At 43.7% G+C, this 25,965-nt stretch overlaps 1 protein-coding gene across 2 annotated transcripts in view; it reads left to right on the plus strand.

Annotated features, from left to right (window-relative positions):
- Positions 1–25,965, plus strand: part of KNTC1 (kinetochore associated 1) — a 495,394-nt gene that overhangs the window by 50,379 nt on the left and 419,050 nt on the right. For both annotated transcript variants that reach the window (XM_069214955.1, XM_069214954.1), the window contains exons 6-13: positions 14,711–14,788; positions 15,642–15,676; positions 16,358–16,468; positions 19,972–20,065; positions 21,435–21,487; positions 21,755–21,870; positions 22,018–22,072; positions 23,886–23,984. In XM_069214955.1, coding sequence (XP_069071056.1) covers positions 14,711–14,788; positions 15,642–15,676; positions 16,358–16,468; positions 19,972–20,065; positions 21,435–21,487; positions 21,755–21,870; positions 22,018–22,072; positions 23,886–23,984 — 641 coding nt within the window. The remainder of the gene's footprint in view (positions 1–14,710; positions 14,789–15,641; positions 15,677–16,357; positions 16,469–19,971; positions 20,066–21,434; positions 21,488–21,754; positions 21,871–22,017; positions 22,073–23,885; positions 23,985–25,965) is intronic.

Raw genomic sequence — 25,965 nt, forward strand, 5'->3', positions numbered from 1 at the left:
ATAGCTTAAAAGCACAGTTCTTTCAAAACATAAATCTGCTCCTTGTGCCCTGTTGCCCCGCTCACTCAGTTAGACCAGTAGCTGAAGTGGAATATTATAATGTAGGAATTATGTTGGACACCTTTACCTGCAGATTCTTCACCTTTGGACTATCCTCATGAACCAGACTGAATCCAGAAGATTTAAACAGCGTTTAGTGGCTTCACCTTGACTTTTTTCCACACTGAGCTTGACGATGGAGCTGCGTATAAGTGACACCCTTGCGCCAGGACGTCAGTTCTTTTCTTTCCGTCCCTTCATACACGGATCCTCAGCTCTCTCCCAACTTTTTCTTTGTCAGTTGACAAGGTTTTTTTTCTTAAGAAATTCACCTTTTTCCAGTGTACAAGGGCACCAAGTCCCCTCCTAAAACGACATGGTTTAAGCCGTGTAGGTACTATCGTAAACAAATGTCTGTGACAGATCCCAACGAGGAGTGCCTCTGGCATTTCAGTCTGGCACACAACTCCAAGTCCTGTGAGGAGTGCTACCTTCTGAATCCAAAGGCGAACCGGGAAACTGGAGCAAAGCTGTATGTCCCCTAACACAGAAAGAAGTCTGGGAAGTCCCACTCAAAGTTTAGGGGGCAGACCTGTTCCCGCTTTCAAGACATTCCTGTGACAGGTCTTCGTCACGGTCTAAGTCTTCTGGTAAGTTGAGGTGGAAGCACAAGAAGACCAAATGGGATTCATCCCAGTCCCGCTATTCTCAGCCTGTCTTACTCCTGGTCCCTCATCGAGGAGCTGAGCCCATAACAACTCCCAATGTACCCTGAGTTTCTGGGTCCATCACCAAATGGGTCGTATTTTGTATTAAAATTGGCTACGCATTGGCTAAGAAGCAACCCCTGGAGGGTTTGCGTGGTCATTCTACCAGAGCTAAAGCTGCAACCATTGCATTAGCATGTAGAATTCCAGTCCTGGACATTTGTCAGGTGGCAACGTGGGCATTTCTGCACATGTTTACCAAACACTACTGCCTGGACAATCAGGTCCGTTCCGTCCTGCAGGGCTTTCTGGTCTGATCTAAGTTCCCAGACCCACCTCTGGGGATGGTATTGCTTGGGTATCTATTCTAAGGTAAGGAATCTGCAACTAGATGTCTCTGTCAGACGGACGAGTCACTTACCTTCGGTAATGCCTTATTTGGTAGAGACAATATCTTGTTGCAGGTTCCTTACCAGCCCACCCACCCTCCCCATTCTGCTACCTGATTTCTAGGGACAGGGATTCCCCTTTCAGGGCTCTAGTTTTGACACACCAGTGGTAATTGTTCTTCATGGCTCTGCGCTTCTGATGTGGAAAGTCATGAAAAGAAACTGACGTCACTGCGCCAGTGATGCCTAAATAGGACTGGAGACGTCATATCTGGTGTGGATGGCGGCGGACGCGGAGCCGATCAATGCCACCTAACGGCACGCAGGAGTACTGCTCTAGAAAAATAAATCTCAGAATCTAGACTGACAACTGTGATAATTCAAAGGTAAGGAATCTGCAACTACATATTATCTCTTCCAGGTCAGGTGGTACCCAAGGTTAGTCACCTGTCCCTTTCTACACTATTCCCAAAATCAGAACCTAGGTTTGCCTTGAACAATCGTTCTATGTGCCTTTTGTATTAGTTGAGATAGCCAATGGGGCTGGGCATTGCCAGTTCCATTACACAAGTGAGAACAGTATGACTTGTAGACATTAATAGAATCTTATTATTATATCTTCAAAAGGAAGAAATCATGTGAACTGTGACTGGTACTCAATAAACAAAAAAACATGCAGCAGTGTAGCATCAGACTGTGTAGCAAAAAATTGTTCCTGAAAAAGCTGTAGAGGTCAGCCTTGGTGAACCTGCTTTCCCCAGCTCCTCTTTCTCTGCTCCCAAAGTAAAATAAGTCCATACATTTACAGCTGAATGTTTATGGTACACAAGAGATCTTACTTCTCAGTACAGAACATGTCCTTAGCCAACTACGCCGAGCATTATAGCTTAAAAGCACAGTTCTTTCAAAACATAAATCTGCTCCTTGTGCCCTGTTGCCCCGCTCACTCAGTTAGACCAGTAGCTGAAGTGGAATATTATAATGTAGGAATTATGTTGGACACCTTTACCTGCAGATTCTTCACCTTTGGACTATCCTCATGAACCAGACTGAATCCAGAAGATTTAAACAGCGTTTAGTGGCTTCACCTTGACTTTTTTCCACACTGAGCTTGACGATGGAGCTGCGTATAAGTGACACCCTTGCGCCAGGACGTCAGTTCTTTTCTTTCCGTCCCTTCATACACGGATCCTCAGCTCTCTCCCAACTTTTTCTTTGTCAGTTGACAAGGTTTTTTTTCTTAAGAAATTCACCTTTTTCCAGTGTACAAGGGCACCAAGTCCCCTCCTAAAACGACATGGTTTAAGCCGTGTAGGTACTATCGTAAACAAATGTCTGTGACAGATCCCAACGAGGAGTGCCTCTGGCATTTCAGTCTGGCACACAACTCCAAGTCCTGTGAGGAGTGTTACCTTCTGAATCCAAAGGCGAACCGGGAAACTGGAGCAAAGCTGTATGTCCCCTAACACAGAAAGAAGTCTGGGAAGTCCCACTCAAAGTTTAGGGGGCAGACCTGTTCCCGCTTTCAAGACATTCCTGTGACAGGTCTTCGTCACGGTCTAAGTCTTCTGGTAAGTTGAGGTGGAAGCACAAGAAGACCAAATGGGATTCATCCCAGTCCCGCTATTCTCAGCCTGTCTTACTCCTGGTCCCTCATCGAGGAGCTGAGCCCATAACAACTCCCAATGTACCCTGAGTTTCTGGGTCCATCACCAAATTGTGGTGGAGTCAACTTCCAGTCAGGTGCTAACAGCCACGTTAGTCCATTTGACATCAACGCCACCCACCGTGCACCTGGCACCAGAGGAAGACCCTATTCCGATAGTCCTATCCCACTCTGAGGCCAATTCCTTTCGGCCCGACTGAGGACCCTTCTCAAGTCCATACCAGCACACCTAGCCACAGTTCAACCCTACTCAGAACTATGCCTTTGCCTCAGAGCTCTCCAACCACTTTTCGATTCCGACTCTGATCAGGTTCAACCAGCTCTGATCAGGGACAGTGGAGATGATGATTATTTTCCCTGACACTGTGATGACAATCTGTATATGGACTTGCAGGAGCTAGTGGGTTGGACACTTCCCTGGACACTGGGTTGTGTTCTCGACCTACGCCATCAACAGAAGAGTCTCACCTTTGCCGTGGTGGGGTGATTTGCAGTGAGGGTATTAGACTTCCAGCTACCAACTATGGAAGTCAAAACGAATGTGTTAACTGAGGTTTTGTTACCTTGCCAGGCCTCTTCTGGGCCTCTATTACCATTCAGTGAAGTGCTGACAGACATTCTAATGGACATACGGTCTTAGCCTTGTTTCTGGCCACCATTGAACAGGTAGATTTCCAGGAGCCACAGGCCAATGCCATGTGACACTGACTTCCTGACACCACGCCCTAGGCCAGAAAGTCTAGTGATTCAAGCTTCCACCTGCAGGGTCAACCCGAAATCATGCTCTACAACTCTCCCAGACAGTATTTTTAAAAAATTATGTTTTTCTGGACCAACCTTACCGTCCAGTCAGTCAACACCAGCGGTTTGCTGAAGAGATATTCCTATGTTTTATGTGACCTTGTTAGTGAGATCTTGCCGGCTGTCCCTGAAGAATTTTGGGCCAACCTGGCTCGATTCATCTAGGATGCGGGTGCATTCTTTGTGGAGTTAACAGTACTGACTTTTGGCAGAGTAATGAGCTCTAGTGTCATGCTTCGGCACCACTCTTGTATGAGGTGTACAGGTTTCTCTTCTAATTATATGCCATTTAACGGGTCTCTCTATTTAGTGAGAAAGCTCATTCATTGTTGGAGCGCGTCAAAGAAAGCATGCTCCTTAGTCCTTTCCATTCTGAGAAGGCACGACCCTCTGCAATTTCACCCCTTTCAAGAGATTTGATGTACTGGTAATGCCAAGGCCCACTTCTTCCACAACAGGCACCCCAGCTCTTTGGGGGTAGAAGGTGGCGATTAAGCAGGCAAAGTCTAGCCCACATGGGGCAGTGAACTTCCCACTCCACCGAGGCTGCAACATCAGCCTCTAAACAGCTTTAGTTTGCCTTTTTTGGTACACGACTACTCTGTGGGAGGCAGGATCAAACCTTTCCTCCAAGGGTAATAACATATTTCAGATCATTTAACAAGGCTATGCCCTGCCATTCCTTTACGACCCGCCACAGCTTCTACCCACTTCAGAACATCTTTCAAAGTAGCTTATGTCCATCTTGTGTCAAGAGGTGTAGGATCTTTTGGCCAAAGAATCCATAGAGCAGGCATTGGCCCCAGAAATAGGGACTGAGTGTTACTTCTGCCATTTAGTCATCCTGAAGATGGACCATAGCCTTTGTTCTTTTTTGGATCTATGCCCTCTGAATGTCTTCTTGCGGAAAGACAAATTGAAATGCTTACAACAGCCCAGGTTCTATCTGCCCTGGATCCAGGCAACTGGATGTTTGCTTTAGACCTGCTGGATGCCTACTATCATTTACTCATCCTGCAGCCCCACATGTGCTACTGGTGGTTCAAGGTAGGCCAGGAGTATTTTCAATTTGCGGTGCTCTCATTTCGGCCTCACCCGTGCCCCTTGGGTGTACACTAAAGTGATGGAGGTGATTGCAGCACACCATCAGAGGTTGGGGAATCCCCTTTTCCTTTACTTTGATAACTGGCTGGGGGAGGTGGGCTTCCCACAGTCATTTGCAGACCACTTGCATATAACAGTAAACCTCCTGATATCACTAAGGTTCGCTATCAACGTGTCAAAGTCACACTTTTAGAGGAGCCATTCTGCATAAGGTGCTGTTCGGGCTCTTCTCACCGTTGCAAAGAGTAAAGAACATTATGCCTCTCATCCCGATATTTCAATCTCTATCTGAGTCTTGTTGGGAGTGGCTGTGAGACTTCATGGCCTCTGGGATTCCTGCATCCTGGTTGCCGACTATGCCAGATGATATATTTGGGCTCCACAATGGAACCTGAAATCTCAGTGGTGCAGGGGACCCAGTCTGATTCCTTCCAGGTTTCTACATAAACTAAAAAAAATACTTTCTCTCGTGGCTGCTTGACCACAGTTGGACCAATGGCAGACCCCTCTCTCTGTCCTACCCAGTAGTGATGGATGTCTCCTTGATGTGATGGAGAGGTCATCTGGCAGAGATCAGAGGACCCATCGCCACATCATATTGTTGGAGTTGTGGGCCATTTGCTTAGTGCTGAAAGCCTTCGTACAATCCTTCAAAGGGGGGCTGGTTCAGGTTGCTAAGGACAACACCACGACCATGTGGTACTACAAGAAGCAGGGTGGGGGGTCTTAGGTCCTGTGCCAAAAGGGACTTTGTCTCTGGAGATGGCATCATCCTCGCCGGAAACCAACTGGTGGGATCTTTGAGCAGTAGGGCAGACTAATTCAGCCAGCGTCACCTGGCAGATCACAAATGGTGATTGAATCTTGAGGTGACACATGGCATTTTTCAGCAGTGGGGAGAAGACTGGCTAGATCTTTTTACCACCGTCAAGAACGTGCAGTGTCAACACTTTTGCGTGCTGAAGTTTCCAAGAAGGCTTTCTCATTCTGGATAAAGTGAAGCAGAGAACATCTGTACACCTTTCCTCTAATGGCTGTCCTGTTCCGAGTTCTGAAGAAGATCAGAAACAACTGGGTCAGAGTCATCCTGGCAGATCCAGATTGGGCAAGGAGCGTGTGGTACCCAAAACTTGTGACCGTGAGCATCTGCCCTTCGATCAGACACCTGCTTCAGAACCCACAGCAGGATCCTATACCTGAACCGCTCCAGGTATGGAGTTTGAAGGGCAACACTTTTCTGGGTTCAGGAATCTACTGTTACAGGTAACGCTCTTTCTGATGTATACTTTTTTTATTCTGTGTTCCTCTCTGCCTTCCGTCTCACCGTTCTGTGGAATGTTTTTTTCCATCTAAAAAGGTCCCAATCTAGAGATCTGTACACTTATACCTCTGATTATTGTTGGCTTCGTGTCCTAGGGCACTGACTGAATCAAAAAAGAAACTGATGCAGTGTGCAGAGGTGGCTTTGCTGTTCCATCGTCACTTCAGTGGCAGAACAAAATAATTGCTGAACCGTATTGCATCACCTACCTGCTGGAGAAAGCAATGCTGTTTAAACCTTCTTGATCCCGTCTGGCGCCTAGGGGTATTCTAAAGTTGAAGAACCCGCAGATAGAGTACCCATCAGATACTCAACTTGATGGTAATAAACAAAACTTTGGCGGATGCATCATGAGGCAACCTACAAGATGGGGTAGTCTTTCTCAAAGAGAACAGCCTGGTGATTACAGGCACAACAATAACTTCTGAAGGGAACTAGGACATAATTCTACCTCCCACAAAGGAGGATAGAAGGCTGCCCCCGTTTCGGCTCCAATTTTATATTGACATAACTGCAAGTTTCAGATTCATGTCCAACTTTTCCTAGACTATACTTGTTTGAAAAGGGGAAAGTTATTCAGAAGTCGACATTTCCTAGTGAGTTTTTCTATGCATCAAGGCATCAGGACCCATTCCACCAGGCAAATACCGCCTCTTCAGTGCTGTCCTGGGGTGCGATTGTGTTGTACTTTTGCTACGGTGTAATGTGGGCTTAGTTCGACCCTTTCACGTGAAGTCTTGACAAATAGTAATCTCTGTAGATAAGTGTTGCCAGACTTATTTCTTTTTCTTTATAAAACTTTCATTGTTTCCCAACACATATCAGAACCATGGTCATATACTGTATGTACTTTGCATAGAATTTTATATTATGGTATTCAGTCTCAGCAGATTTCAGCATTAGAGACAGAAAACACCTCCCCCTGAAGTATTCTGGTGCTATGGACCTACATTGTATTTAACCATTTCCCTCATATCTTCTCATATTTCTGTGAGCCTCCCCTTGCAATGTAAATCATTATTTCTAGAGTGGAATTTCTTAGCAATGTCCCTTTTGGCAACTATGAGTCCCAAGCCAAAGAGTATGTGTGCTGCTCTGGTGCTTCCCATCTCCTCTGATTCCCAGCAGTGCACCCTTGGGTATCAGTTCAGTCTGTTTTCCCAATGCTTCAGCAACACACTGCTGGATTGTTAATCAGCGTGGTAACTATCATTTTGGTGGATACCCTAGCTGCAGAATTATTACAGGTTCTTACTGCCTCCGCGTTTTTAAGAAGTGGTCATGTGACTTTTAATAATGTCCAAGGTTAGTTTTGGTAAACTGTAGGGTCTTGAGGTTATTTTAGCGTGTATATAGGCACATTTATTTTAGCTCGGGTCGGAGGCCTGTGCCCCCTCACCTAGTCACTTATCATGTTATTCCTCTTCTTATTTTAGCAAGGCTCCATTTTAGTGGTGGTGCTTTTATTATTTTTTAACTGTTGCCCTTCCACGCAGAATTTAATTATTTCTCTGCACAACATTTAATCCTGTGCACACTCCAAGACCGCACACAATAGCTTACTGGGTATTGCCGGTCAGAAAGTGAAATGTCTACCTTACACAGAAAAGACACATTATCACATCAGGGCAGTTCTCAGAGCAACAACATGTTTTGTTATAAAACAACATACTGCCCAAATAAGTCAGAGGGGACATTTCAGCCAGCCTGACATCTCATGCTGCACGTCCATGCAGTTTCTGCTGAAACTTCGTGCGTCCTCTTTGTCTATGCGGGAGGACTCCCAGCTGACTAACAAACCCCTTCCTTTCCTCTAATAAAGGTATGGAATTGGGCTTTCTTCCAGGGACTAGATGGGTGGATTAGGGCTACCACTACTATTTGCTATCATATAGAAACTTTGTAGTGTAGGCAGGGATATTAGGTACACTCTTGTGGGACCCTTTCTTTCTTTCACTTTCCTGGTCACCACTGTAATAGTGTTGTGTTTTATTCCTCTCATAATCGCAATTCATGCCTTTTTACATAGGACGCAGTTGCCTCAATAAAACCTATTGATCCAAGATTTTGCTTAGGTTTGTCTTTGCATGTCTGAGACTTGCGTAGCTGAGACAAAGGGGTACAATCTTTTCTACCACACCTTCCCTGAGGAGTTTGAATGTCATGCGATAGGCTGCCACAAATCAATTTTACCTCTGTGCTGGAAATGGGATCTATGGTTGGCAGTCAGGTTACCCCCTGTACAAGCAAGGACCCTCACTCTAGCCAGGGTAAGTCGCACACAGTCTTCATCAATTTTGCTGAAGAAGGAAGTTCCCTGGTGCCTAGTGGTAGGCGTATCTAGTGTGCATTGTACCTTAGTTTGTCTTTATAGTTCGTATTTTGTTTTTGTAACTTGTATTTTTGTTTTTTGCACTGTTTTTAATTTTACCTGTGCCCATTTTCTGCTCCGCTTCGTTTACTTAGTTTTATTTTCTCTGATTGTGCCTGTTTTCAATTCCGGCTCTTGACGGTTGTTCCGACCTCACCGCTGCGTCTCCTACGGCCCACCCCCATTGGCCACTCCCTCTCAGCTGCTCCTCCCTCCCACCTCCCCTTCTTAATGGCGGCGGCTGGCGAGCCAGAGGCAAGCCCGTCTTCGCCCATCTGCGCCTGGACCGTGCCCAGCACAAGTCCCCCTGGTCCACGCTCTTCCAGCCCCCCCAAGCGCCACTACTCCTCCACAGAGCTCCTTGCTCTCAACCCCAGCCGACACACCGCCTGCGCCCAGGCCAACCCCAGACACACACACAGACCTTTCACATGCCACTCATGCCACTTCTGCACTCACACCAACAAGAACCACAACACGACCAAACACCTCAATCACCTCAACTGCATCCTCCTTAACACCCGCTCCGTCCACAAGCACGGCATCGAGCTTTGGCACCTACTCACGACAAACTCTCCCGACATCGCCTTCCTCACTGAAACATGGATGAACTCCTCATCGGAACCCGACATCACCATAGCCATCCCAGAAGGATACAAAATCACCCGTAGAGACCGTATCAACAAACCAGGAGGAGGAATCGTCATAATACACATAAATTGCATCAAGATTTCCACCAACACCGACGACACCCTAGACACCGCATAGCACCTACACTTTCAGGTACACATCAACGCCAACACCACCCTAAGAGGAACCCTCATATACAGACCACCAGGACCCCACACTCCATTCTGTGACACCATCGCCGACACTATCAGCTCCCACGCCCTGACATCCACGGGCTACCTACCCCTCGGTGACCTTAACTTTCACCTGGAAAGCACCCACGACTGCAACTCCGCGGCCCTGCTGGACAACCTTGCAAGTCTCGACCTCAAGCAACTGGTCACCTCACCCACCCACTCAGCCGGGCACACGATAGACGCCATCTTCACCTCCATCAGCCACATCGCCTTCACTCACACCACCAAACCTCACTAGACTGACCACCACTGCATCCACTTCTCCTTCCTGAAGCCCACCACCACCAACATCCTACTCCATACCGCAAGTGAACAAGGTCTCCAAAGAACAACTGATCTCCAACCTCGCACAAGCTACACCTCCCAGTACCAACGACCCCAACGCCGCCGCTCTCAACCTAACACAATGGCTAGAAACATGCATAGACTCCCTCGCCCCACTCAAAATAACCAACAACACCCGCACCAACAAGTCTGCCCCCTGGTTCACCGCAGAACTTCAGTCTTCCAAACGAGAATGCTGAAAAAGTGAGAAAGCCTGGCGCCAAGAACCCTCATTGAGCAACTTCTCTGCCCTCAAATCAGCCATGCGCAAACATCACCAACTCATCCGGCCCACCAAACGATCCTTCTACAAAGAACGTATAGACTACAACGCACACAACAGCAAGAAACTTTTTGCCATCATCAAAGAACTCACCAAACCCAAATCCTGCGCCATCAACCCTCCACACTCCCAAGACCTTTGCAACTCCCTCTCCAACTACTTCCACCGCAAGATCGCATACATACACAACAAGTTCACATCGTCATCACCACCACCGACACAGCCAACACCACAGCACCCTGCAGCACCAACGTTCTGAACACCTGGACCCCCACAAACGATCAAGAAATCGGCAAAACCATGAGCTCCATCCACTCAGGCTCCCCAACAGACCCTTGCCCTCACCACATCTTCAACAAGGCCAGCAAAATCATCGCTCCCCAGCTCCGGGCTGTCATCAACAGCTCCCTCGAGACCGCAACCTTCCCAGATTTGGAAACACGCCGAAGTCAACGCTCTTCTCAAAAAACCCAAAGCAGACCCTGAAGACCTCACAAACTACCGACCTATCTCTCTTCTCCCCTTCCTCGCAAAGGTCATAGAGAAGATAGTAAACATACAACTGTCGCGCTTCCTAGAAGAAGACAACATTCTTGACGTTTCCCAGTCTGGTTTCATCAAAAACCACAGCACCAAGACCGCCCTTTTCGCTTGTGCAGACAACATCAGGACCAGATTGGACAAGGGCGAAACCGTTGCCCTCATCCTCCTAAACCTCTCTGCAGTTTTCGACACCGTATGCCACCAAACCCTTCGTGCACGCCTCTTCGATGCTGGAATTCGCCACAAAGCCCTGGACTGGCTCACCTCCTTCCTCTCCAAAAGAACCCAAAGAATTCGCCTCCCTCCTTTCCGGTCTACAGCCACCAAGACCATCTGTGGGTTCCCCCAAGGATCCTCCCTCAGCCCCACCCTTTTCAGCATCTACATGGCTCCACTCGCCAACATCATCCGCCCTTAACCATCATTTCATATGCCGACGACACCCAGCTCATCATGTCCCTCACGAGGAACCCATTTACCACCAAGAATAACCTACACGCTGGACTCCTCGCCATCGCTAACTGGATGACAGCAAGCCACCTCAAATTGAACTCAGAAAAAAACAAGATCATCATCTTCGGTCCCAACAAGACAGCATGGAACGACTCCTGGTGGCCCACCACCATTGGACCACACCCACCACCCACGCACGCAATCTCAGTATCATACTGGACTCATCTTTATCCATGACCCAGCAAATCAACGCCATATCATCCTCCTGCTTCAACACCCTTCGCATTCTACGCAAGACTTTCAAATGGATTCCTTTAGAAACAAGAAGAACGGTCACCTACGCCCTCATAAGCAGCAGATTGGACTACGGCAATGCCCTCTACGCAGGGACCACAGCCAAGCTTCAGAGAAAACTCCAGCGCATCTAGAATGCAGCCGCACGTCTCATCCTCAACCTCCCTCGCCACAAACACATCTCCGCCCACCTCAGATCCCTACACTGGCTGCCCATCAACAAAAGGATCATTTTCTAAATCCTTGTCCATGCTCACAAAGCCCTCCACAACACTGCACCGGCCTACCTCAACAAACGAATCAACTTCCACAAACCAACTCGACAGCTCCGCTCCGCTGACCTCGCCCTCACTACAGTCCCCCGCATCCAATGCACCACTTCCGGCAGCAGATCCTTCTCCCACCTCGCCGCCAAAACCTGGAACTCCCTCCCCACCAACCTACGCAAGACCCAGGACCTCCTAACCTTCAGAAAGCACCTCAAGACATGGGTTTTTGAGCAGTAACCCCCTTCTCCCCTCAAGTCCTTGTGACCCTACCGGGTGAGTAGTGCGCTTAAGAAATTTTTTGATTGATAGATTGAAAGTATTTGTGCAATAAATCATGCAATAACACAGTAGAGCACCACAAAATGTTTAGAAAAATATATAATATTTATCTGATAAAATGCAGGTCAAAACGATTAAGATGCAATAAGTATATGTTGAAATATCACTGTAAAAATGATATAAAGTGTCTTTAGTCTCTTAAAAGCAACAAATGTCTCTTGCAAGCACAAATTACCTGGAGACCGCAGAGGAAGAGATGCGTGGAAAACGGGGAGGTGTGCGTCGATTTTTCCGGCGCACACAGGTGATGTTTCATGCAGGGCAGGCTTTGCGTTGATTTCCGGCAGTAGACTGGAATCCTTTATTTGTTGTGGGGTTTTCGGACGCCCTGTGGACGATGCGTAGAAATCCGGTGTTTGCCGGACAAAGTCACAAGGGCTGGTTCGATCAGATGGGCGTTGCGTGGAACTTTCTACCACATGGCAGGTGCTGCGTCGATTCCTCTCAGGAAGTCAGGCTGCGTCGTTCCGGCTCGGCTTTGCGTCGATCCAGTGGGCCGTGCGTCGGATTTCCGGTCGCTACGCTGGTGCTGCGTCGATCTTCTTCTTGGGAAGTCAGGCTGCGTTGTTCCGGTTCAGCGTGCAGTGATTTTCTCATGCGATGCAGGCTGTGCGTCGTTTCTTGCAGGCTGTGCATCGATTTTCACCGCACAGGGGGTTCTTCTTGCAGGAATGAAGTCTTTTTTGGTCCTGAGACTTCAGGGAACAGGAGGCATGCTCTACCCAAGCCCTTGGAGAGCACTTCTCAGCACAGCCATAGAGCAGCAAGGCAGCAGTCCTTCTCAGAAAGCAGCCAGGCAGTTCTTCTGGGCAGGTTGCAGGTTTCGGTTCAGGTTCTATTCTCCAGGAAGTGTCTGAGTTGGTAGGGTCAGAGAACCTGCTTAAACAACCAAATGTGCCTTTGAAGTGGGGGAGACTTCAAAGAGTGCCTTAGAAGTGCACAAGGTCCCCTTTTCAGTTCTATCCTGTCCGCCACGGTCCCAGTACGGGGTGTGGCAGTCCTATGTGTGAGGGCAGGCTACTGTCCTTTGACATGTAAGTGTCAGGCACTCCACCCTCCCAGCCCAGGAAGACCCATTCAATATGCAGATCTATGCAAGTGTGGCTGAGCATCCTGTGTTTGGGGTGTGTCTGAGTGAATGCACAAGGGAGCTGTCAACTAAACCTAACCAGAGATGGATTGTAAGGCACAGAAGGATTTACGTGCAGAGAAATGCTCGCTTTCTAAAAGTGGCATTTCTAAAACAGTAATATTCGATCCAACTTCACCAGTCAGCAGGATTTTGTAGTACCATTCTGGCCATACTAAATATGACCTTGTTACTCCTTTCAGATCTTGAGCTACCATTCAAACAACATATGAGGGTAGCCCTAATGTTAGCCTATAAAAAGAGCTGGCCTCACTGCAGTGTAAAACGAATGTAGGAGTTTTACACTACCAGGACATGTAAACTACACAGGTACATGTCCTGCCTTTTGTCAATGCAGCACCCTGCCCTATGGATTACCTAAGGCCTACCTTAGGGGTGACCTACATGTAGAAAAAGGGGGGTTTTAGGCTTGGCAAGTACTTGTAAATGCCAAGTCGAATTGGCAGTGAAACTGCACACACAGGACTTGCAATGGCAGGCCTGAGACATGGTTAAGGGGCTACTTAAGAGGGTGGCACAATCAATGCTGCAGGCCCATTACTAGCATTTAATCTAAAGGCCCTGGGCACATATAGTGCACTTTACTAGGGACTTATATGTAAATTAAATACACCAATTGAGTGTGATCTAATGTCATCATGTTTTAAGGGAGTGATCATATGCACTTTAGCACTGGTTAGCAGTGGTAAAGTGCGCAGAGTCTTAAAACCAACAAAAACAGTATCTAAAAAGTGGAGGAGGCAGCATTAGGGTGGTCACCCCTAACTTTTTGCCTGTCGGGTCTAACACTCTGGTACTGGTGAGGTGCTGCCAGCTAGCCGGAAGTGTTAGGCCTGATAGCTGTCTCTCACGGTGTAGGATCAGACTCGGCCCCCCATATTCGGTGGTGCTGCCACCCAAAATCCAGCAGTCTTGTTACTACAATGGGAGTCCCACAGCAGTAGTTTCTGTCAATCTCACTGGTCTCATCTCTGCCTCTGAGTAACTAGAAAAAATGAAGGGAAACTGACCTCTCTGCACTAGGGTTGCCGTTTATATGGCTTTGTGACACGTATCGGAGGTGAATCACAGAGCTGAGTTGGAGCAGCAGTGCAGAAGAGAGATCTACAACTTCACTGATCCAGGCTGGTTTCTTGGAGGAGTTTCAAGAAGTGAGGAATCTACAGGTGGATAGTACCCACCGTTATTAAAGATAAATAACTTGCTTTTCTGTTCTTTAAACTTCACCACCCCCACGTTTTAGATTTCTTCTTTTCACCTCAGTTTCTCCATTTTCCTCATGCATTCGGTTCCTGCTTTTCACTATTATATTTCATGCACTCCTATCCTTCTGATCATCTGTTTAATAAATCTGTTCCATGGGTGGGTGTTGTAGGTCCAGTAAGGACTAATCGATTGCTTAATTTTTTGAATAGCTACTGACTCTACAGATAATTTCCATATTTATTTACTGTCCACCTGTGTATCTGATGTGGATAGCCTGAAAGTCTGGCACTCACCCCTGCCCTCATGGCCACCCTTAAACCCCTATTTGATTCAATTTTGAAAACATTGTTTTGCACCCTGAATCCATAGCCATTTGTACGTTTTGTTAGTAAAAGCACTGGAATAATTTCAAATTGAATCTTGGCCTTGTTTAAAGTAAAGGGAAGCACACCTAAAACTGCTTGACAGAGCTATTAATTGGCAGTGGCTGCCTCTGATGTGTATGTACCCATCTTTGTTACTTTTTAAATTTCAACTTTGCTTGTATATTGGATTTGAAATATGTCTCCTGTTTCCTATTCACAGGTATATATCACATGTTTGTTCTCACAAGCAACGGATTCTTTGGCATTATGTACCTTCATTTAGCAAACATTCAAGAAGGTAATGTGATATTGTATATAAACGTAATTGTGTTTTAAGTCAGGCTAAATTATAATTATGAATATTTTAAGCAGCGCATTTTTGTTGTTTCATTTAATAGTGTTTTATTGGATTTGTGTTAACATACTTGGGTGTCACAGCATTTTTACTTCACGTCTTACCCTCCTTTAAGATTTTATCTCCTTATGACAAATGTACGAGGGTTTGTGTTTGGTGCTTAATTTCTGTTTGAAACATGCTTGTCAAAGTGTGATATCTGTTTGACATTCTGTGGTTGTTCTCTATGGTTCTTGTTAGTGTTACTGTTGAGGTCTGGTACTAAAGTGATCAGTGCACAGTACCAGCTGCTGGTCTTGCCATAAAATGTAATAACAGTCTATTGTGCTGAATGTAAATAGGTTGATGTAAACTCTTTTAATAGCTAAGCTCTAACACAAATTTAATTGGGGATGATACACACCATTTCCTTGTGTCTGTATCAAGCAATTCCTGCAAATAAAATTGACAAATAAACCATTTTCTTAAATAACAGAATAGCTGTTTACGTTCATTTGCTTGTAAGGGCTCTTCAAATTACTTCCCAGTGTTTAAACGAATATGTTACCTAACATATGTTTAAGAATTTACACAGTTTGTCTAGTGAAGTCTGGACCAGTGAAGCTATTTTATTTTCTCCATCAAATAATTGCTGGTTTCTGCTTTGATTGGAAACTGGATAGATGAATTTTATTGAAACTGAAAAACACAGTTAAGACTAACAATTTCTTAATTTTTGCACTAACTCTGTGTAAAGTAAAACCCTTAGACCGTTTTACAAAAAACAGGTGTAAACATGTGCTTTTCCACCGAACAGCGCTTGAACAGAATGACTTCAACAGAGCAAAGGAGGTCAGTGCCTGTTTTCTATAGTGCGTTTTAAGTATGAATGCTGCAATTTCGTTCATTGCTTTCCCTGTACGTTGTATCCTGATTAGTTGTATATGTTCTCAACACTTGCTCTTCATACCTTTTTAATTTATATTCTGTATCTAGTTGAGCTTTCAAGTGGCTAGTTCAAAGGTACCATTGTGTTCATGATTCATAGATGTTCACTCTTTCAAGTACACTTTTTTTGAAAATCAGAATTTGCTCTTTTTCTATTGACATATAAACATAAAAAAATCTAACTATAGTTTTAACAGTGAAAATGCATGCATTGTGTATTGTATTGTATGGTGGGCTCGGAATTCATGGTCTGAATGTTCATGCAGTTTTGTGCTTTAAGGTCCATTGCATCGAATCTCTCTGGTTACAAAATCTGCTTACTTGCATTGAACAGTTTCAAGATATTTGAGTTGTTCCTCTTTAATACCTGACTGCTACAAATGTTAAAAGCGACCACGTGGGTGGATGTATTTAGTTTAAGAAAGCATCAGCAGAAAATTGCACACACTGTAGAACAGGACAGAAACTGAAGAGCGAATAATGAGCTTTCAAACTGCTGACAACAACAGCTTTTGTTTCTTTGTGGCAGTGGGATGGTGTGTTGTGTGTTTTATGTTTCTTAATACTGATGTTGTTTTCTTGTAGATGGAGGGACAGATCAAGACGATATTTATATCTAATGAGGAGTACCACACCACTGGGTGCTTGACTTCGGTGTTGGGCACTTTTAAAAGTGATCTTAACTTGATAATTGGGGTAAGGTTTGGGACTAATAGACCTTTTGTGTTCACATTGACTGAATGCATGTTTCTCGTAACTTCTCAGTGACCTAACTTGAGAAGATCCCAACACACTTTTGTTCATGAGTCAAGTGCAGTTCTTTCAAATGGGGAGAAGACTGATGAGCTCATAAAGTATACGAGAGCTGTCCATGCCCATTACAAATTTTACCAAACCAGATTGTCAAAGCCTTGTATTAGTGATTGAGGGAAACTGCTTTTTGCTGGTGTCAGAAAACACATGGCTAATATGCAGACGCAGTATGAACTTCATCAGAATGGTTCCTCTTTCCTCTGATCTAATGCCCCTATTCATTCCCTGCCATCTTAGTTCTTCAGTTGCACAGTGATGTTCAACTTCCATAAATCTGGGTAGATTGGGCAGCACCTACAATAGAAATCCCACTGCTCTCCCCCTTCATTTCTGTCTGATGCTCCAGATAAAGTGATCAGCAGAAGTGGTGCCTGCCAGAGAAGTGGTGCATGTTAGAGAAGTGAGTGCTGTGTGGTGAGCTTCCGTTTTAGAGAGCCTCTTGTGACCACTTTCTCTGGGTGGATGGGACACCTAAATCCCCGTTACACCCTCTGGAAGATTTCAGGGACACCACATGTATTGACTCAGGAAACCGCCCATCATTATGCCTGCTAGATTTTGGTCTAATTCTGAGTTATATTCCTCTTACTTCCCATCCACTGTAGTTCTCACAATGCAGCCAACTCCTGGGGGAAGAGGAGGTATGACTGCATCTGCAAGGGCTGGAGCCCCAAGAAAATGCAGGTACTTCTGCCTAGCAGATTTGAGTGCTTTGTTTCTCCAGCTGGAATAGGCAGTGCTGCATACACATCACTCTGCTCCACCGGTTAATAGGAGTAGCTACCACCCTACAGTGTGCGTCCTACTGTATTACTGGTTCCCTTGCTTTTAGACCTTAGTTGTCCTCTACTCAGGATATGTAACAAACATTATGTGTGAACTGCAGCAATTTAGTACACTGTTTCATACAAACTTCCTAATAGCCGCTCAAAAAGATTTTGTTAACTTCCATAGTACTTCTTTGCTTGAGTGCTACTGAATTAAACGAAACCTGGATCTCCCTTGATAACATCACAAACCCCACTAATACACAACAAATGCTACTTTGTCAACAATTGTGGGGATCTGTAGCAGCATTGGAATGCTCAGGACGAAGATGGGTAATGCTACTACATAGAAACTCCTCAAACTAGAGCCAAGCCTTGGACAAGAGTACTCCAGACACTGAAGACACTGTCATTAAGGTCGAAAAAAAAATTAAATGAGCCTGATCCTTTTAGTACAAAAAATATCAAACTCTGCTGGCTATCTGTTAATTCAAATCATTAAAAGATTAATCAACAGTTTGCAAATGTATGGAATTGTCATCTGAAAAACTAAGACATGCCCTCATAACCACACTTCCTAAGAAATTGACTATTCACCAGGCTCGGTTTCTAAATTCAGCTCAAACTCTAGCCTGTCATTCACCATCAAAAGGTTGGAAACAGAGGCTAACCTTATTTTGTTTTGTATCTGCTGACCGCATTTGCGGTTGGGATTTTTTTTTTTCATGCCAGTGGTCCATGTTGGCATGCCACAAAGTTCTTCTCTCTCACTGATTTTAACCTCTATATGGCACCCTCTTTAACATTTTTACAGCCACAAAGTTTGCAATGACTTATGTCGACCACACCCAGATCTACATATGCAAAGATCTTGAGAAATGCAACTCCATTAAGGACTGATTATCGTGTAACAATGGAGCCCTCCATTTTTTTGCACCTCTACATAGATAACAATAGAACTGAGATGCTGCATCTTGGTCTTTGCGATTATAGGGTTTTCGCCTTGGCATGGCCCCAGATGCAGGGCACTTTGCCCAATCCTTTCAATTGTCTCAGCAATATTGGGGCTGTCTTAGACTCTGAGCAATCAATTACCTCACAAGTGACTAATATAACTAAAATTGTGTTCTAATATCTTAGAAAACCACTGTGGAATTTATCAGCCGCTGCAAGCTCACAACAATATTATTCACATCCATACTTGGTCCACTTGCATTGATTGATGCAGTGAAGTGAAAACATCAAAAAGTGCAAAAAAAGATGCCTTTCTTGTTATGAGCTTGAGGAGGTCTACCTAATCATATGTAATTTAAAGGCCCACCCTTGGCTGACAGTCAAACAAAGGAATGCATAGAATACTTCTTGGATGGTCCATAAGTCGTTGCATGTGACTGTTCATCTCCAAATTATTCACCTCATTCTTCATGACCAGACACCCGAGTTTGGTCTCTGTTCATTGTTTATCTACTGCCGCCCTGATAAGAAGGTTTTCGGGGAAAAGTCTGTTCTCTTTCAAGTCTCCTCTCTTTAAAATTATTTTCTTTTCCCTTTCTACTTTGACGCAGAAATCAAAATTCTGCGAATGCGTCAAACTCGCCTCTGCTGGCAAACTCTTGACTTGGATGACTGTAACAACTCTGCCTGCTTCCTCCTCCAACTCGCGGAATTTATCTCCAGTCGCTTTAGCATCTTACAAAAACAACAAATAAAAGATGGACACATTTTTTAAGGAAGTCTGTACTTGCTGGATAATCGCATTTTGTTATCTCGTAATTGTAGCTGGATTTCTCAAGGAAACTGTTTTGTAAAGCATTGAGATCTGTCCAGTGTCAGTAATTGTGCATTTTACAATTTCATTATAGCAGTATTGCAGTGTCACAGAACACACTGTCCATATTGCCTTATCTCCTGTAAAATGCTGCATAAGTATGCTTTTACCTATCGTGCTGCATTATTTTTCCCTGCATTACTACCTATTGCTAGTTAGTTGACCTGCGTATAGGGCAGGGATGTCTAACCTAGCTCATTATATCCACATAGGATCAACTCAAATACAGTGAACTTAAGTGGAACCCATTTACGTAGTTAGTGGTTATCCTGAACCTCCTGAAGCCACGTTAGTCATTCATCCATTTAGATTGTTACAAAAGGCAGTATTTCTAAGAACATTTTAGATGAGTATAAAAAGGGACTGCATCGGAGGCGGTATCTCAGTAACACAAGAAAACCTAATTAATATCGAGGTTTCTTGATTAGGTGTCAAAAGTGAGTTTGTTGCCTATTTTCATCTTATTACACCAAGTCACTGGTGCGAATCGATTGACTCGGTGTCAGCTGCATTGAAGCAACATTCATTCATACATGGGTAGTTTTAAAAGCATCTTTTTACCAGCTGAATAAAAGACCTAAAGACCATGTTTAGACAAAGCCATAGGATGATCCTCCTCATGGTATATCTGCATATTGGATAGTAAACTTGAAACTGTTTGTAATTTTGAGAAATTATGAAGTTGGCTCACCCTGGATTATTTGATTCCTTTACTTAAGATGTCCCTCTTTTATTATTATTTTTTAAAACTTTTTTGTTGTTGGTTATTTTATTTTTTGTTTTTACTTTAGGGAACGGGCGATATGGTGCTCTCAAAGTGGAAAATGGACGCTGTTAAAAAGCACATCTCTCTTCAGAATTTAGTGGATTCCAGCTTGATAAACGGCAAGTTTTCTTACCGCCTTTGTAAAATCAGTTGTCACTTCCACTTAGTGGCCATGTTGTATGGCCTTGTTATCATAATGTTTATAAAATTAGATTGTGCCCAAAAAGATGCAAGAATTCTCCCTTTTCCAAAGTTTTATTTCAGACCTCTGATAGGGCTCAGATATCAGTCCCAGAATGTGCCTATTTGTTGGTGTATATATCACAAGTCTTTCCACAGACCCCTAATATGTCAGTGGTGTGTTTTACTTGGTGTGTGCCTTAGACCCCTGCTGGCCGCTCACCTCCTACACAAGTTTGTAAGTCTCTTCATTCCTCCTCTCTCTCTGTGTGAGGGGTGCCTATAGGATAACCTTGTTGACGTGACTCCTCTGAACATTTTGGTTTTCTTCTTGCGCTGCAGTAATACCTTGCTTTGTTGTATTTTGGAAGCCATAACTTCCAAGTCCAGCTAAATCACTGAAATGGTGAAAGCCCAGTATCCTTATGCAAGTCTTTAGTTCCGTGATCTTTTCAGCAAAAATGACAAGTTTTTCTGTACGTGTAGAAGGCACATGGATTGCTGATGACCACTGATAGTTATCTGAAGATAAAAGCCAGATAAGACTTGGTTCGTGGGTGGTTAGTGGATGGGGGAGCTGCGGTGAGGATGGTCGAGCTTTCCACCTGTAAAGCCTATTTGCCAACTTCTTGTACCAAAGTTCACAACTTTCTCATATCACTATGCTTCAACCTTACCACATTCATTACCATATACATTAGGCTACATTCAAGGCTGGCGAGGACTATCTATGTATGTGACACGTGTTGTGACCCCTTACTATGGTGTTCGTCTGTTAGAGCATTTTGAATGCAGAGCGTCCAGCTAGATCAGCACAGAAACTCCAGCTTCTGAGCAATTCAGCTGTGCTTTGAGCACATGACTATTCTCCATGATCTGCAGTGACTTGTAAGGACGTCCTGAACGCGTATGCCCGTATTGGTCTATAAAGTTCTTCAAACATGCTCATGGTAGTTGCAGACCCAGTTAAGCCCGTCCTGTGACAGATGCAGGCTGGGCAGTGATGAGCCGGCCTCCCTGCATCAACAGAGAGCCACTTTGTTAAATGGTAATGCTTTCTCAACACTGCTGTCTGGGATACTGAGCACTCGTTGACATCAGGTGTTCAAATAGTTTCCACAATGCAGGGGCTCAGTTTTTCCTACTAAATTACAATCGATGCCAGTTTTTCAACTGTAAAAACGTAAATCTTTAGGTCCTAAGATGCTTCCTTAAGACGACCAAATATTTTTTAGAATGTATTAAATGAAAACTTTGAATAAATAATTATAAAGTTAAATAATAATTGTGTGGTGATTCTGTTTGCAGGTGTGCGAAAACTTCAGGTTCTAGACAATCTCCTGTTTGTGTTGGATGAAGAGGTAAGTATTTATATCAGTGTCCCGGATGACTATACTGATAATTGTATTCCCCGCATGTGAGAAATATTGATCTGTTTGAGGGTCTTCTCTACAGTGGAGATCTCTTTCACTTGCTAACATGCAGTGGACAGATGTGTAGATGAAGGGGCCAGGTTCTGGGACTGCCTTTTTCTAGCTCCAATCTTAGTCTGCTATATTGTACAGTTCAATTCAACTAACGTTGTTGCAAAACACCAGAGTTGCATGTTTTATTTCTCTTTTTTGTAGAATGTGTTGAGTATGTGGGATGCATGTACACTCATCATGGTTTGGGATTGGCCATCCGTCTGTATTGAGGACTTCCTGCTAACCACAGAAGGAGATTCCTCCTCTTCACTCACATTGTAAGTATTTTAGTCTGGCTTATTTTCTACTGATTAACGTCATTCACAAGCTTTTTAACTGAAATAAAAGTGTACAGGCACAGCATTGAAAATCTGCGTGAGGATCTTGTCTTACCTTTCACCTTCTACTTTTGTTTACTTTCGTAGGCAGCGTGATGCAAACCTTAAATTAATAGCTCTAACCGCTCCGGATACCAAGAAGGTAATGGTCTTCCAAAACCCCAAAGTTCCTCAAAGGTGCTTATTTGTTTGTGAGCATTGGCCATTAATAAAATATATGCAAACTGAATAAACTGGTTCTTCACTTTTTATTATTTTTTTTTTTAACAAACTCACTTTTGACATTTTATGACCCAGAATTATATGCCCTCTTGACTCTATAAATAGTAAACGTGAATCTGCAAGGCAGAGTTTTGTTCTGAAGAACAATAGCAATATTTTGAAAAACTCATTATTTCTAAAAAAAAGTGAAGCAAAAATCAAGGAAATGTGGCCGCATGCTAATGCTTATACAGCTTCCTAACTGATAATCTAAGCAGACAAGATCTCTTTTGGGAGGCTTGTCATGCTTCCAGTGAAGAGTGTTGGGTACTGCAGGGAAAAATGCCAACTTTGACCATAGATCAAGGAGGTAGCTGGCCCCTGATACCCGAGTTTGGAGCCAATAAGGATCTGAGGGTTGATAGCAAAGTCCTTATATCTATCTCCACGTTCAAGCAGCTGTATTGTGCTTTTTGTTCCAAACAAGTGCCTAGCAGCTTTGCCAGTTTATTGCAGGCAGAATAATAATCTAAGAGAAAAGAGATCTAAAAGCTGAGTTGCTGACCTGAAATTCAAAGGCCTAGGCTTTTATCCAGCTCAGCTCGATTCATCTAATGTAGTGATTTAGTGATTCCTCTCAAATAATTCTTCAAATTGCCAATATTTGTAATGCAAATATATTAAAACCAATTGGATAGTTTGCTGTCTATCACTGTCCCAAATACCTGTCGAATCCATCCCTCCGTACCTTATCAATATTTCAGTAACCCAATTTTGATCAGTCTCCCTGCGTCTTACTATTTTTTGTACAGCATCTTGTGTTTGAGATGTGCCTGCAAGAAATACATGTAATACCGCTCGGAACTGCATGCTTGCTATTTCATATACCTAAAATGTCATGTTGAGATACATACATGGATCAGGACCCCCAAGAGATGGACACGTGTCTTTGAGGACCTATAGATGGCAATAACCGGATTCCTTGTGACATGACTCAGTGTGGTGGTCATCAGCACTCTGAGACTGTACATCTTTGGCAGCAGTAGAAACTGGACCACTCTGATTAGTCAGAATTCAAGTTCCCCTTTAGCCCAATTTCAAGAGGCTAACATAATGGAGAATTATCATTTTCATCTAGCACAGATTTTAGTCCTTCATTCAAACCTGTTCTTTTTGCATCCAAGCGGTGGCTTCAGCAGTGCAGGTGTACAGGGATGAGTGCTAGACCTCCTCAGATGTAGACACGGGTGCATCTGTTGCAAGGGTGCTGATGGTATGTTGGAACATGATATATTCTCCCAGTAGTAGTTAATTCTGCTGTTCCTATAGAGGCATCTATTAAGGGCATCATGGGACTGCATGCTTTAACCTACACCTGCAACTTCCATATTGAGAAGGACCAATGGCCACTCTCTCAACTCTGTGGGAAAGAGGAAGAGTAATGCAGTGCACCTTCTTCACTCTGATAATGGCTCATAGATACCAAAACAACAACCCATATTTTGGTCCATAGATGTCTGTGTCCAGTCCGTGGCTCGCGCTCTCTCTCTTTCTCTTTCTCTCTCTCTCTCTCTCTTTCTCTCACACACACTTCCAAGAACACACTTTTCCCATCACACCCTCTGCACACCCCTAACTGTCCACCTGATGTGTTGAGTGTTCAAAATATTTTCAAGAAAGACAAGAGTGAATATCTCTGTAATTAAGCACGATGAAACTTGTAAAAATAACTTTTTTTTATCTTTGTTTTATAGTTGAGAAACCTTACAGTTTATTCATTACCAACTATGAATTTGCTGTACTCTGTTGAAGTGTCCGATATTTCGACTTTAGTCCAAACTGGAATTGGCACGGTATGTTCTAAACTTCTTTGATAAGTATGAAGTTACATCACTAGTTTGATGTCTCATGTAAGACATGTTTCACTATTAAATAATTTGCTTATGAATGCTGCTGAGGTGCTTGCAATGTGAAGCCTTTTCTGGTACACCAAAGGATTCCGCTCCTCTCTGCAATGAGTAGGAGCTCTCTGTAGTGTAAAACTGCAGCTAAAATATGTTGCCCCTTGTTTGATAAACTACCAGTTTCAAGTATTTCGGAATCAATAGGTTTGTAGTCTGGTGCACTTGATGATTATGCAGTGCATATCCAGTTGTTCAGTTGCATTAATGCAGGGATGCCCTGCACAGGCTGATGAGAGCTGAATTATTGCCAGAGTTTCAGACGGTTCAAGTAAGATACACTTTGAGACAGTTACTCTACATAGAACACATTTATGTAGCCAGTGGCTACACTAAAATATATTTACCAAATCAACTCAGAACTGACACTTTTCAGGAAAAACGAGGCTATGAGTACATATAAACTAACCAATGCATAAAACACCCTCATTCACCATAAACCCTTACTTACCTCAGTTAATAACATTATAAGCTGAGTAAGTTTTTATGGTGAATGAGGATGCTTAATGCATTGATTTAGTATCCTGAACATATGGCCTGGATCCATTCTGATCCTGCGCTACATTGCTTTAGTGAGAAAGCAGGGTATAGTTTTTTACTTCCAGCAAACTGTCAATGGCAGCCTAGGATCACTCGCAAATATCTCAATTTTCAGAAGAATCTCAGGAAGAGACCATGGGGAGTAGCTCCAAAGGTATTTCCGCACCTATTTACACCTCAAAGAGAAATTTTATTCAGTTATATAGATTGCCAGATATATCTGGTGTGTTGATTGCTGCTGGTTCATTTTTTTTCTAGTTCAGTGGCTTCTCTAGAAGGCTTAAAAACAAATCTTTAAAAAACTCTCATACTCAACGGGTCTACTGGGGGTTTCAGTCCCGCCTTAATATCTACGTGAAACTTAATTACGATCAACTGATGAACTACAAATTAAGATCTGGTTGTGAATTCACACCTCAGGCATCATTATTTTTATATATATATATATATATATATATATATATATATATATATATATATATATTAATATAATCATACCTCAAGCAATTTATTTCCAGTCATCCTACCTGTGTAGAAGTGAATATAATTTAGCAGTGTTGTTTGTACTAGTTATACAGAGAAAGCAGTTAACTTAAATCCTGACTATGACTACAAAAAGTTTGTTTTAAATAATTTTTATAGACATTTGTAAGAGACAGAACAATACAGTCTTCAAGGCAATTATTAAGTTTGTGACGACAGGAATTGCCATTTTTTTCAGGGTAATCATTGAGATGGGGAGACTAACATGGCTATTTTCATCTTCTCTGCATTTTCAGATATTTACTGTGACTCCGGCATGGCTGCCTGACAGTCTCACTCCTGTGCTGATGCTCCCTGTTACACAATGTACTTTATTCAGCAATATTTTTTAAGCAAGTCGCTAACAGTGTAGCTGATTTAGGTGCATGTGCTGCAGCGATGGTGCCAGTGAGTTCCTCGCAAGAGAGGACTGCAGGCCTCTGAATTATTTTTTTGCGGCTTCAAAGCAAGAGAACTATGACCAGCAGTAACCCAAAACAATACCAAACAGTTGTCTTACCTGTAGGATGCTGGCTCAGTTTATGGTGTACACCTATGGTGTGGCTCCTTATACTGAGTCCAGGCAGCCGTTAGTGATAGTGAATAAGTGTCCAGATAGCAAAAGCTCTTTAGGGGTAGCTGAGGCGAGCAGCTAAAGCTTATCCAGGAGGAATGTAAAGCACTTGCAGTACCACAGGAGTCAGACGGTAACTCACTCACAAGAAAGAACCATGCAAGTGTTGCAAAAAAAAAAGATTTGTTAATACAGTGCTAACTACTAGACTAGCATTGGTATATCTCCTTCTGGAGA

The sequence above is a fragment of the Pleurodeles waltl genome, chromosome 11, assembly GCF_031143425.1.
Source record: "Pleurodeles waltl isolate 20211129_DDA chromosome 11, aPleWal1.hap1.20221129, whole genome shotgun sequence".
Classification (NCBI taxonomy): Eukaryota; Metazoa; Chordata; class Amphibia; order Caudata; family Salamandridae; genus Pleurodeles; species Pleurodeles waltl.